The sequence below is a fragment of the Prinia subflava genome, chromosome 8 (assembly GCF_021018805.1).
Source record: "Prinia subflava isolate CZ2003 ecotype Zambia chromosome 8, Cam_Psub_1.2, whole genome shotgun sequence".
Lineage (NCBI taxonomy): Eukaryota > Metazoa > Chordata > Aves > Passeriformes > Cisticolidae > Prinia > Prinia subflava.
The window spans coordinates 24,276,839-24,290,455 of NC_086254.1; the positions used below are offsets into that span (position 1 = coordinate 24,276,839).

Genomic DNA, 13,617 nt, shown 5'->3' on the forward strand with positions numbered 1-13,617 from the left:
AGGAGGAGTTACCCCCTAGGACAGTGGAATAGAGCACGGCAGGCCGGGACAGAAACGTGACCAACACATCAATACACAGCTCTTTGGCAGCAACACAATAACTCTTGCTTGAAGTCTGAACTCAAACTCTCCTACATGAAAGATTTGGTGCCAGTCTTTTCACAGTTAAAGAAAATCCACTTCTTCCACGAGTCTGGTAAGTCCAGGGAATGAAATCGGAATAAATCTTGCAGGCAGCTTCAGAGTGTAACCCCGAGCATTGATATTTATTGCCTGCTTTAGTCTCAGTCCAAAGATTTCGTATTTGAGCACACAAAATCCTGTGGAACTTCTGAGTAGTTCAGATGGGGCCAAAATCCGTGGAGAGAATCCAAAAAATCACCCATGGGAAAGCAATAAAGAACCATGTCATGGGTTAACACAGCTTGGTTTTGAGTAGAGAGGAAACAAAACCCATCACTCCCGTGGTGACAGAATGATCTTGGTGTGACAGAGGCAGGGAGGAGTCCACGCCGGGATGGACGGCACAGGAAAATTGGACTTTACAGGGGGAAGACCAGGAAGCCAGAGAACGTGGAGTACTGCCATCCCCCCACCAGATTTCCCTTCTCCAGCTTCAGGTAGACCTTGTCCTCCTTGTCCAGGTACAGCAGGACCCCGTTGGTGGCGGCCTCGCGGGTGACGTCCTTGTCCCCAGCGAAAGCAGAGATCACTGGCTTCCCATTCAGCATCAAATTCACCTGCAAGAGAGCCCCTGAGACGCTCTAATTAACTGTAAAACATCAGTAACCACCCCTGAATAATAACCACAGAGCAAGGGCCCAGTCTGCAGTGCTTTTTGGGTTGGTTTAAGATAATAATGACATTTATTTAGCATGTGGATGTTCGTGAGCTGGACCTGCTGCTGAGTGAGGCATCACCTCAGTTGGTATCACTTTGCTAATCTCAAGGGTTATTTAGTCAAACAGGAGAAAAAATAAAAGGTATTTTCAAGAAATTGGGGCACCTAGAGATGTTACACGAGGTGTCAGAAGCACCACAGTGGGCTGGGAGCTTACCCTGACTGGGAATAAACATGTGTCCCTCTCAGTGCTGATGGCAGCTTAGTTCTGAAGTCTAGAACAGATTTTAGCTTTATAAATGGACTCAGTTTTTTCTATAAAACACTTCTGCAAGCCAGCACAGCCTTCCACCGTGCTGGCCTTGCATACAGTCCCATTAATTTCCATGGGAGCCCCCACAGAATAAATCTGTGCTCAGCAGAAGTCGGGGCAGCAGAGGCTGGCCTTTATTTGAGATTCACCTATCTGGGAAATCCACTTGATCAGGGCTCTCCAGGGAACCAGTGGCAGTTTAATGACATTTAATGGCTCTAACAGATGCTGTGGGGGCAGAGGAACATCACTTGTGTGGGAAGCCTGCAGGTGATTTCGTGGGGCTGGATGTGGCTGAGGCTCAAACCAGTTTGATCCATTCCAGTGGTTCCTGCTCCTCCTCCCCATTCACCTCACAGAAAAAGGCATCAAGGCTTTGCTCATTGCTTGCTTGGGTTTCTCACTCTTTCTGATCCACCAGGTTCCCCTGGAATTATTTGACAGGAATTTAATCCCGGCTGGGATGATCTCACACTGCCCCTTCCAAAGCAGAGCCAGGCAAACCCATCCATCACCTCAGGATCTCCTGTCCTTTAGAGATTTCAGGCCGTGCCACAGGCTGGAACATTCCCTGCCACAGCCTCAAACTCCCAGGTCTGAGCTCCTGGCTTGTGAAATGTTTTCAGTCACAGCCTGAGCTGGACTTCCAGAACCCCAGGCTTGGCATCTTTCTCGGCAATGGGCATTTTAAACCCACCGAAGTGGCTGGCATACAGTCATTCAGAGAGTGAAAAGAACATTTTCTGAGCACATTAAACAGATTATAATCTCATTACAGAGATTTTTGTGAGGCCAGTGTTTCATTTAAGGCTTTGTCACTGACCTGGTTGGGATTAGGATTTTCCACTGTACACTGAAGGGGGATTTCAGAGGTGGGAGCGTGGCTGTCACCAGCTCCCTGCCACCTCCACCTCTCCAGGAGCTTCCCAGAGCAGGCACAGGGGAATGTCTGATCACTCCTCCTGCAGGAACCCAGCCCAGCCCAGCCTGGCAGGCTCAAAACCACAGCCAGGAGCAGGAGAGAGCAGGGACAAGCATCAGACACTGCAGCGAGCCTGGAGGGCTCGTGGGTGGAAGGGAGGGAAGCCACAGATGTTCTGCAGCTCTGGAAAACCAGGAGCTGCCTGACCTGGCAGGGAGATGGAGGAATTCCATCAAGGAATTTGCTGGTGGCTCAGCAAGGGGATGTTCAGGAATTGAAAGGGTTTTTTTCCCTTCTTGTATTTAATTAGACAGCTCTGTTGCTCCTGAGCTACAGGAGGAAGTGCAGAATTCCCCCTTTTATCTAATACATCACACACCTTTCACACATTATATGATGAAAAAAAGAAGTTTAAATTGCTGTGATTTAGACATGGCTGCAGGGATAGAACCAACCTTGGTCCTCAGCACACTGAGGGTGTGAGCAGGGACCTGGCACCAGATGCCAGGGCACAAATTGTTCCAAAAATACTCAAATCTGGCACCCAGAACTCCTGTGTTCCACACTGGGAGTTTAACCTGGAGCACAACACGACTCCTCAGCAGCATTTTGGTGAAATTCAGAGCTCTCCTTTCCCCTTGGGTCATTCATTCCACTGAATGCTTTGTGTCACCCCAGATATTCACGGCGTGGAGGTGAAGTTGTGGTGATTTATCTGAGGTGAGGATCCTGCCTTATTTCTGATCATTTGAAATTAATGGACTCTACTGTAGGAAGCCAACAGCACAGGTTGCTGTAAACGAGGCTATTTTTCCTTAAAATCACATTGAGTGCTCCTGTCAATACTCTATCCTAAATGAACAATTTAAATAAAGATTTTGCAATCGATACACATCAACATACCTGAATTGTTTGGCTCTGGTAGACTTTAATTACGTGAAAATTGAAACTGTAAATTCCTTTCCGTGGTGCTACAAAGACAGACTCCAACGTGAAAAAATTGCCCACATTTACAAGGATCTACAAACAGAAACATATGGCATGGGGATTAGTACAGGTAGGGAGTGCTAAAGAAAAATACAGATTAATGACTTTAGAAACCATTCACCCATGGGAAAATTTTAATCTACACCTGAGCTGGTTTATTAATTTTCTCTCAAATAACTCATAAAATGGGTATTTAGTTGTATTTGTAGGACAACTTTACTACAGATGAACCAAGATGGGAATTATTTCTATATTTGCTACTATACCAGACCCTCAGGTCCTTCCTTCCATACATGTTTTTCAGAAGGCATTTTTGTTCAACATTCCCCCAAAATGAGAGGAAAACACCAATTCTGGGGGTGGCCCCCGGGTTTTGGCAGGAAAGCAGTGGCCAAGGCACCGCTGCCTTCCCAAAGAGCCAGGTGTGAGCAAGGACACAGGAACAGCACCTGTCGCTCCCAGTCCACAGCCAGGCTGAGCTCCCGGAGCCCCTGGCACATCCCAGCAAAAACTGGGAGCCCTCAGCTGCTTTTATGAGCATTAATATTAATTTGGGTTTAATTAAACAGAGAGAAGACAGAGGGGAACGTGTGAGCTGAGTGCCTCACCCGTGTGCTTCACATCCTCTGTAATGACTGCATTTTGCCCTCTGTCCATCTAATTGTGATTTATTCCTGATTGAGATTTCCAGGCTCCTCTGTGCCAGGCACAGCCCTGGGAAGCCTCCAGGAGTTTCAGGGTCATTTCCAGTGCCAGCCCTGAGCCGTGTGGCACCTCTGGCTCCAGCGGGCACCACAAGTGACTGCTGGCAGCAGCAGGGTGTGGGAACAAGGAGAGCCCTCGGTCTCAAGGGCTCTGGACAGTCCCCAGGACGGGAGCTGGGGTCAGAGCCGGGGCTGGTGTCTGCACGGTGATACCGGTGCTGAGCTGAGCGCGGCTGGACCGTGAACTGAGCCGGGAAAGTTCAGGGCTTTTCCCTTAGAATCCTCTCTTCTTCCCCTCTCTGCACAAGCCTTCTAAACCCCACACAGGCTGAGATCCCCTGTCCCCAAGCCCCTCGGGGCGGTGTCACCCCTCTGGTGCCCCCGGGCGCTGCTGCCCCGGCTCCTCCAGGGTGTGCTCCCCGCTCCTCCCCGGGGCCGCCGGTGCGGAGGGGCCGGGGCCGCGCCCGGGGGGCAAAGGGAGAGAATCTGCAGCCCCCCAGCCCCGGCTGGCCCTGCCCTGCCCCTCCGCCTCGGGGAGGATCCCCAACTTCCCGCCGGGATGCAGGGAAGGGGCCGAGGGCACCTGTTGATGGATGCGCGAGGATGCGCGAGGGATGCGCGGGGATGCGTGGGGATGAGCGGGGATGCGCGGGGATGAGCGGGGATGACCAGGGATGAGCGGGGGATGAGCGGGGATGAGCAGGGATGAGCGGGGGATGCGCGGGGATGAGCGGGGATGAGCGGGGATGAGCGGGGACGAGCGGAAGATGCGGAGGATGAGCGGGGGATACGCGGGGATGGGCACCGGCCCCGCGGCGCCCCGGGCGCGGCGCTCACCTGGTCGAAGTAGATGATGCGCGTCTTGTTGCTCATCTCGGAGGGCTCGTGGTTGGTGCTCCGCACGGCCGAGAAGGCCACCTTGGAGTTGGCCGCCCTCACGGAGATGCCCAGCGGCGACGAAGACGAGCCCTTGGCGTCGGGGGCCGGGTTGGAGTCGCACACCACCAGGCACTTGCCCTCCAGCACGATGGGCTCGGTGTCGTTCTGCGCGGCGGCGACGCGGCCGCCCAGCGCCAGGGCCAGCAGCAGCAGCCGCCAGCCCATGGTCCGCACCCGCGGCCGCCCCGCGCCCCGCTCCGGCCACCGCGGGAGCTCCGCGCACCCTCCGCCCGCTGCCCGAGCTCTGCTCTGCTCGCCTCCTCCTCCCAGCGCCACCACTTTGTGCCGTCTTCTTCTTCTTCTTCTTTTTTTTCTTTCCTTTCTTTCTCTGTTGCTGCTCTCCTCCTGTCCCCGGCTCCTCTGGCGAGCTCCTCAAACCACGCCGCAAAAGCTGCCCGGCGAAACCCGCGCTGTGCAGATCGCCCTTTCCTCCGCTCCCTCCACACCAAAAAAGAGCGTGAGGAAGGGAGGTGTGGGGAAAATTCACCTCCGGTGAATTATTGCTGAGAGAGAGGAACGAGAGGTGGAGGAGACACGAACCCGTTCGGCGCTGCCATGGCTGCGGGATGCTCGGAGCGGGATGCTCGGAGGCAGAGCTGCCCAGAGCTGCCAGGTGCTTTCTGCGACAGCAGCGGCGGGAGCTGCTCACTCCCCTCCCTCCCTCCCTCTCTCTCTGTGTCTCTTCCCCCGCTCAGATCCCCTCGCAGCAGCCGTGTCACAGCCAACCTGCCCAGCCCTCACCTGGCGCGCTCAGCCCGGCTCCATCCCCAGGACCCCTCCCCTGGGAGCGGCCCCGCTCACACCCCCAGCCCCCGGCAGCTCCCGGAGCGGCTGCAAAGCCCTGGGAGAGCACCCCTGAATTCAGGAGGAGGAGGAGGAGGGTGGGGAAGAGCTGCAGCCCCTGGAAGGCAGCGCCTGAACCTGCCGGAGCCTCCCCGGCACGGAGCTCAGGGCAGGGTCTGCGCTGGGATCGGGGCTGACCCCCGAGCCCGCAGCAGGGAAAGCTTCCCTCGGGTCACACCCGAGCTCCCGCGGGACTGTCCTGCAGGATCTTCCAGGATTAACACGGCCAGTGCCACTCACGGTGCTTGTGGTGTGATTTAACTCCTCTGCCTGTGATGAATTTGTTTTCGTGGGGGGTGTTGCAAGGACTGTGAGGTTGAGCAGGTCCCTCAGCTCAGCTCTCCCACAAATTTCGAGATTATTAAAAACATGAGTGGCTTGGTGCTGCTGGTGGCTTCCAGACAAGACCTTTCCTGCCCCACCTGGTTTGAAATAATCCCGTGGTGAAACCCAAACTCACTCCAGGGACTCCAGAAAGGGCACGGTGCTCCCACAAGCAGAATTGGCTGCACAGATTTCCACCCAAACCAAAAAAGTGCCAGTGGTTTGTAAGAAACTGAGTAAATGATTTTTGGATTGATGCCTTTCAGTACAGCATTATTTTTATGCCCGTAAGAGATTTGCCATGGATATATCCCGGGTCAAACATCAACCAGCAGCAGCCTCCCTTCCCTGCTCGGCCAAGGCACCTCTAGGTGCAGACAGAAGAAATTAAAGAAGCAACAGGAAACTAAGAGGAATAAAAAGCACCAAAATCCACTCCCACACCAAAGCTTTCTGCAGGGAAATGTGAGCTGGGACTGGTTTTGAGCTGAGGTGGAGAACTGAGGGTGAAGCACTAATTCTGCAGAACTCAGCCAAGTCTTTGAGAAGCCATAAAGCAGCCAAAATTCTTCTCAGCAAGCATCAAACTCCCTAAAATTCAGGGGGCCAGGCTCAAATTTTAAGGAATCCCACTGATCAGGCAAGAGGCAAAAATATTTCTGTTTTCTAGGAATGCATCAATATCCTCCTGCTCAGTGGCACAACAAAGATGGAAGGGCCCAGCTGGGAAGCAGCATCTCCTGTAAGGAGAGGAACCAAGAAATCAAACAGACACTTGCAGCACAGCTTTGCACCTCTCAGAGAACTTGAATCTGCAGATTAAAAGATTCACTCCTGTGCACAGGAACATTTGTTGGAGGACTCCTGCAAAACAAAGCTCAGGGGAAAATATTCTGTAAATAAATACAAATGTGTTATACAAGTATTTCCACACTATTTCAACATCTCCTGCTCCAAACCTCTTCTGCCCCTAAAGCTGCTGAGGAGCCTTTGAACACTGCACAAGGAACAGCAAATATAATTCCATGTGCACACAAATTTCAATTGGAACTTGAGACTGACAACGATTTTGAGGGGTCATTTGTCAGAAATTAAAAACTTGACAATAATTTTAGAAGCTTGGTTTTGAGTTTGTTTTGCTGTGGACAATGACGTGGACTGTCTCTAGATATTATTCCCAATATCCCATCCAAATCTGAGCTCTGGCAGTTTGAAGCCATTCGCTGTGTCCTGTCCCTCCATCCCTGTCCAAAGCTTTTCCTTTTCCTTTACCCTTCCTGCAGCTCCTTCAGGCCCTGCAAGGCCACACTGAGCTCCCCCCAAATCTTCTCCTGTGCAGGTGAACAATCTCAGGTCTCCCAGCAGAGCTGCTCCGTCCCTCTGCCCATCCTGGAGCCTCCTCTGGGCTCTCTCCAGCAGCTCCAGCTCCTCCCCGTGCTGGGAACCCTGAGCTGGATGATTTTCACTGGAATAAATGGAATTTCACTGGAATTTGGCCAGGTGCCCCCACACCTGGACCAGAGCAGAGCTGGGGCTCTGCAACCTTCCTTCTCCACCTGCTGCTCCAAGAGACCCCAGGGCTACAAATAACATCCACAGTCCACAAATCCACACCTAAGGAAGCACCCTGGAGAGCCCCTATCACCAAAATACCTGATGTGGAAACTCCTCCTCCTTGTTTCCCCCCCAAACAGAAGGAGGAGAGCTCCAGGGTTATGTGTAACAATCCTCCCGTGGGTGGCTGAGCTGGGCTTGAAGTGCTGAGCAAAACCAGGGAAGGTTGCAGGGGATGCTGTGGGAGAGGCGAGCTGAAAAGTGGAGTTTGCATTTAATTTGTAAGCAACAAGGTTAATGACTGTTCTTATTTTATCTGACAAAGAAATTCTCAGTATTGATCCAGCTCCCTCTAACAGGGATTTTGTGTTTCTCCCTTTGAAGTAAAAATGAGCAAAATAAATAACAACAGCACACAACAATGGAAATTCAGTTAGATTAAGCTCACAGCTTCTTTCCCTTTCTGGACACACACTGTGAAAGCCTAAAACTGCCTCCATTTGGAAGAATTTCGTTGTTTCACAGGAGACTTCCAGCACTGAGGCAGCTTTCTGACAGAGGGAAGAGCCTCAGGGAGAATCACGATGAAACACCACGTTTGCATTTACATTTCCTTTCACCTCTCGCCTTGTAAACCTACTTTAAGTACAATTTCTGTATCAATATTGCATGATACCTCCCAGATTGCTTCGGAAACAGAACATCTTGCTTTGTTTAATTAGTCTTTTGCCTCACAAAAGGGAGGAATAATCTGCCTCAGACTTCCTCTCACGTTTTTTGAGCTTCGTGCTTGGAGCCCTCTGGAATTTTTCTACCCCTGGGCAACAGAGCTCTCCTTCCTCTCCTCGCCTTTCTTCTTCAGCCTCATTGTATTTCCCTTCTGCCAGGCTGAGCTTTGTGTTTGCTGAGGGTGGAGAGGTCTCTGCAGGGAGCTGAGCACCCCCAGCCCTTCCAGGACCTCCCACCCAACCAGGAGATGTGGGGTGAGCAGGGGGTTCCACCCCAGAACACTGATGGCAATCCCTGGTGGGTTATTCCTTTTTGTGACCCAGGGATGGGGCAACTGAGGGGTGTTTGAAAAGATTTTATTCCATTTCCAGTCTCACGAGAAGGGTGGGACAGCACAGATGTTACAATTCACACCATCACAATCAGAAACCAAACTATTTCCTAATTACAATCCATTGTAAGTGTTTCTTGGCCTATCAGCTTTTGCCACACCACGCTGCCAACGCTTCTAAGCCAGCATTAAGACCTATTAAAATAGCCCTCGTGGGTCCTGCTACAATGCATCTTTCATGGTTCTGTTTTTATTTTTACATGTTCCATATATTCACCTTTCACAGTTCTGTTTTCATATTTACATGTTCCATATTTTCACGTTTCATAGCTCTATTCTCATATTTACATGTTCCACATTTTCATCTTTCACAGTTCTGTTTTCATATTTACATGTTCCATATATTCATCTTTCGTAGTTCTATTTTCATATTTACATGTCCCATATATCCATTTTTCACAGTTCTGTTTCTCCAGTCCCCAGCCTGTTTCAGGCCCTCCTTTGGATCTTGTCTCCAGCCCCGTTTCTCTCTCTCAGCAGTGTCTGTCCCACCCACGGCCTCTCCAGCCCAGCACATTTCATCTCAGGGTTTGCACACGGGGCTGGCTGAGCCTCTGCCAGGCCTGGGGGATTCCCTACAATTCCCTACATTTCCCATTTTCCTGCCCCGTGCTGTGGTCAGGCCTTTCCCTGCTCCTGCATCCCTCCAGGGCTGCAGTTTGAGCTGGCCCAGGCTCCCTGCTGCTCACACAGAGTGTTGGCCAAACCTGAGACAAATTCTGGCTAATGAGCCTGAAAACAGCCTGGAAACGGTTCTTTAAAACAGCCTGGAAACTGTTCTTTGAAACAACCTGGAAATGTTTTATAAAGTAAATTTCACTCCATTTACGGGACCATAAAATGTAAACAGATCCTGTACGAGTGTAATGAAATCTTCAGCTTGTACACGTGACTACAGTGAATAGAAGGTTTGGGGTTTTAATTCACACTGATGCAGACTCAAGCCTAGCTTTTCCTTGCTTTATTTTAATGCAAAATCCAATTTTCCTTGTTTTTTTTAAGCCAAGCTTTTTCTGGTTTTTAATGCACCTCAGTCCATCCCATCTTCAAGAACTGTTTAAACTTTCTGCAGCAGCAGAACAGAGAGAACAATGAAACACAATTTCCTACCCATATTTGCTGTGCTGCTTTATTTTCCCTGACACTCTGCTGTGATAAATCCGTGTTTTGATGGCCTCCTCGGGAAGGAGAATTTCCAAACTCCCTGTGAATGTTCGAGGTGATTAGAAAATGAGTCAGCACTGCTCAATTCTGCTGACGGCTCTGGCACTCGAGGTCTTTATTCAGCATTTCTGGAGCAGCCAGAGCTCCCCTCTGAGCAGAGCTGAGCTCCAGCCCCGGCACCAGGTGGAATTTGGGGTTTGGAATTGTCCCAGGCAGGTGCTGCCAGTCCTTTCCAGCAGCGCTCATTCCTCAATGGATGGTTGGGAATATTCCAGGTTTTCTGCTGCTCTGAGCCTAAGGCTTGGGCTGGGTTTACATCAGTGTAAAAGTGAGAGCAAAATGAGATCCTGGAAATTCTTCTGGCTCCTTCTGAGACCCCAGGTGGGAGCCAGTTGTGGGCAGCATCAATGGGCCAGCAAATGTCACCTTTAACCTTCCCTAAACCATCCACAAACAGCTTGATATTTCTTCCATTTATATTTATTCAAAATATTTCCAGGAAATATTTACCTGTTTAACCCTCCTGTAAAAACAGAGGCTAGGTGGATTAAGACCATGAAATCAAGTACAAACATTAATTGCTTTTTAAAGCAGGTATCTGCATTCAAAACTTGTCATACAGCAAAATTTAATTCTTGGTTTACTATTGTATTTCAGTTATTTCTTGCATGAATTCCTCTTTTGGAATTCCCGCCTGAAGAAAGGGAGAGACAAGGACAGGAAAATGGATTTACACACCTAAAACACAAAGTTTTGTGAATTTTGGGCAGAGGAACAGGGGAGCTGCTGCCCCCTTGGAGAGCAGAGCCACCACAGCAGGGCAAGGGCAGCAATTCCACCCTCTGAGGGGTCGGGATGGGGTTTGATTTTCCTAATCAGCTTAATTGCTGACAGAGCTCGGATTGTCTGGGGTGGCAGGAGGCCAAGGAGAGAGCTTCAACGTCAGCATTAATGACAGTGACTGGGGATGTTATCTGGAGTTATTTACTGGCTGAGGAAAGTTCCTGGATTGGAACTGAGCTGAGCAAATTTCTATTTATAATTGCAACATTTCGGGCCAAGTCCTGCAGAGCTTGCTCAGGAAAATTTCCAGGAGCCACGAGAAGAATTTTGGTATAAATCTGCTTATCAGTGCTTGATCTTTATGGACAATAACCTTTGGGGTTTTTCTAGGTCAGTGCTTATGAGCAAAGACATCACCGTGGCAGAGATCATCAGTTATTCACCCTTATGCAAAGTGCCAGTGATTTATGTTTCTAAACACATTGCAGCACTTCTAAATTGCATCCAGGGACTCCAAATCTGCATCTGAAACCTTTTGTTTCAAATGTCTCATTTGTCAAATGAGCTTAAAGCAATATTTAGCTACTTTGTGGCTTTCTCCTCTTTAATTACTCCTGACTGCTGTGGTGTAAAATGTCCCCAGTGGGCAAAATTCATCCCTGGGTAAATAGGCAGGGATGTGGGGAGGTTTAAAGCTCATTTAGCAGTGCCTGCAGTCATTTCAGTGCACACCCAAAAAGCCTCAGTGCTGCTCAGACACACACACCGTGCTGTGAGGTGGAGGATTCAAGCCAGTGCCAAAGAAAATCTCATTTTCACCAAGTGTTCATACCTGAATTAGCTGGAGCTTTCAAAGGCTCCCCTGTTCTTTGTTACTCTGGGAATAAAGCAGCTGGTTCAGCTTTCAGTACTTTTAAACAGTGAAAAAAAATGAATATTTACGTTGAATTTGGGGAGAAAACTCAGGAGCTGAGCATTTTGGCAGCCGGATGGAGCCATTCCTGCAGGGATCCTGAACCTGTGAGTGTCCACACCCCAAATTCTTCCCTGGTCCTGCTCACCCTGCCAGAAATGTGCATTTTAGGGAAATAAATCTCCTTTTGCTCCTGGGGCCCGTGGTCCTGACTCTGCTGAGCTGCCAGCAGAGGAACCTCAGGGCAGATCTGCCCCACAGCTCCACACAGCCAAATGTTGGGACTGATTTCACTGCCCAGAACTATTCATAACGCCTTCACGAATATTTCATATTCCAGAATATGCCAAAGATCAGCTCTGCGGGGAAAAAATACCCCAGATGTAAAAACACTGCAGTCCTTGCAGGTCAGGCTGCTCCTAACAGTAACATTTCCATGAAAAGAAGCATTCCTCAATGTTTTTATGACTTTTGCAGGATAAAACCATCCCCTGCCAAGGAGGGATTCCAGGCACATTATCCACAGGGAGACTTGGAGCTCACCCCTACAATCCCAAATAAACACTGAGGTGTAAAAACATTATTCTTTATACCCCTAAAACACAACTACACAATTTAAGAGACTTGAAAAAGCCCCAGCCTTATGCTAAACAGGCTCAGAAATAAAGAATGAGGTAGGAAGAAGGGTCTAGTTATTTTTACACATAAATCAGGATGTCTCAAGCTCCCAGGCACTGAAAGAAGAGCTGATTTGGGAAAGTGGAAACATCTCCCACTCCATAGGAAAGCTTTGTGCTCTCTGAAGGGGACAGAACTTCATGCCAAGGAGGTACCTGGGCATTAATTTCTTTAATTAATGCTCCAGGATGTTCCCACAAAGGCACAGATATCGACCACTGGGCAGGATACATTTTTTAATTGGGAGAGGCCCTGCCAGCTGAGCTATAAAACAAGCACAAGCTGTTAAATGGAATCATGGAGAAGAAAGACCTGGGGAAAAAAGAAAGTAACAAGTTAAAATTAAAAAAAAAAAAAGAAAAGGGAAAAAAAATCTTTAGTTAAAAGAGACCTAGCAGGGTTTTGGAGCTAAAAAATCCATGAAATTATGATGAGCACCACGAAGGCTGCTCAGGGATCCTGATACCATGGAAATGGCACTGGTGTCCAGGATTTCCTGACAGGATCCCCATGGAAATGAGGGGAATTCAGGGTCTGGAGCTGCAGTCACACCCCAAAGGCTGCCAGGGGTGTTCACAGGGCAGGAACACGCACAGGGCAGGGCGCTGTGGGACAGGGCTGCAAGGAATCAAAAAGGAATTGGATTTTCCTGCTGCAGGCAGAAAGGAGGATGGAAGCTGTGGGTCCTGTCGGTATCACTGCTCTGATGCTGACTCGAGGCAAACACAGCCAGTTTTGTGTAAAATTACATTCTCGAATTGCTCCTGCAAATGTTTTTATGTAAAAGGAGTCGCAGGGGTGCTGATCTCGGTTCTGTTTGATTCCTTTTGCCTCCGAGGAGGTGAACTGGGAGCACAGCCCTAACAGACTGCTGGGAAGCCCAAAAAACAGATTTTTCTGCTTCAGACATGGGAAAACCCTTCCAGCCCCACCTTCCAGGCGGTGTCCAGGTGTCCCTGCACTGCTGGGGAGGCTCCTTGGCTGGGCCAGCACTGAAATTCTCTGTTCAGCAGCATTCCCTGAGCTCCAGGGCACACCTGGAGCACAGAGGAGGTGCTGGGTGTGGAGAGATTTTAAATATCAGCTCATGATGGAATTCTGGGCTGTGAATCCATCCCAGCCCCTCAGAGGGGTCAGTCCCAGCTCCTCCCAGTGCTCAAGCCAGGGACAGCCTTCAGCATTTCCATCACAGCCCAAACACTGGGCAGAAAGAGCCAAAATAAATCAGGAAACTTCTCTAAAATAAATCAGATTCGCTCTTCTCTCGGCCCACACTGCTGGCAAATCTCAGAGGGAAAATGCCAGATTTTATCCACTTTTTATCAGAAGTTTTATCAAACTTTTCACAACAGTTCTCTTCTTTTGATGTTAAACACTCCCATTTTGCATTTCTAGGTCTTTTCCTCCCATACACTGAGCTCCAGATAATTACTCCAATTAAAAACATGTAAAAGCCAACAAACACAACAGAAATATTTTCTCTCCTGAAAACCATGGATAATTCCCTCCCACACCCACTCCTTAGATCCTTC

At 49.5% G+C, this 13,617-nt stretch overlaps 1 protein-coding gene across 2 annotated transcripts; it reads right to left on the minus strand.

The window, feature by feature from the left end:
- Positions 1 to 357: 357 nt before the first annotated feature.
- On the minus strand, positions 358 to 13,389 carry CBLN4 (cerebellin 4 precursor). 2 transcript variants are annotated; one of them, XM_063402208.1, is made up of 4 exons: positions 11,817 to 13,389; positions 4,605 to 4,839; positions 2,980 to 3,096; positions 358 to 740 (listed from the first exon to the last, which is right to left on the minus strand). In XM_063402208.1, exons 1-4 carry the CDS (start codon positions 11,855 to 11,857, stop codon positions 543 to 545), a joined length of 591 nt encoding a protein of 196 aa, XP_063258278.1. In that variant the 5' UTR covers positions 11,858 to 13,389; the 3' UTR covers positions 358 to 542. The 2 variants fall into 2 exon arrangements, with proteins under 2 accessions (XP_063258278.1, XP_063258279.1); XM_063402209.1 differs by lacking the exon at positions 11,817 to 13,389 and having other exon boundaries at positions 4,605 to 5,129.
- Between the last annotated feature and the right edge of the window lie 228 nt (positions 13,390 to 13,617).

Bases quoted from the DNA above. Each gene is read 5' to 3' on its own strand.
- CBLN4 (XM_063402208.1), bottom strand. From the start codon at position 11,857: ATGCTTCTTTTCATGGAAATGTTACTGTTAGGAGCAGCCTG. The intron at 3,097-4,604 runs GTGAGCGCCGCG...TTCTGTTTGTAG, and splicing joins GCATCATCTACTTCGACCAG to ATCCTTGTAAATGTGGGCAA. The intron at 741-2,979 runs GTATGTTGATGT...GCTCTCTTGCAG, and splicing joins ACCAGAGCCAAACAATTCAG to GTGAATTTGATGCTGAATGG.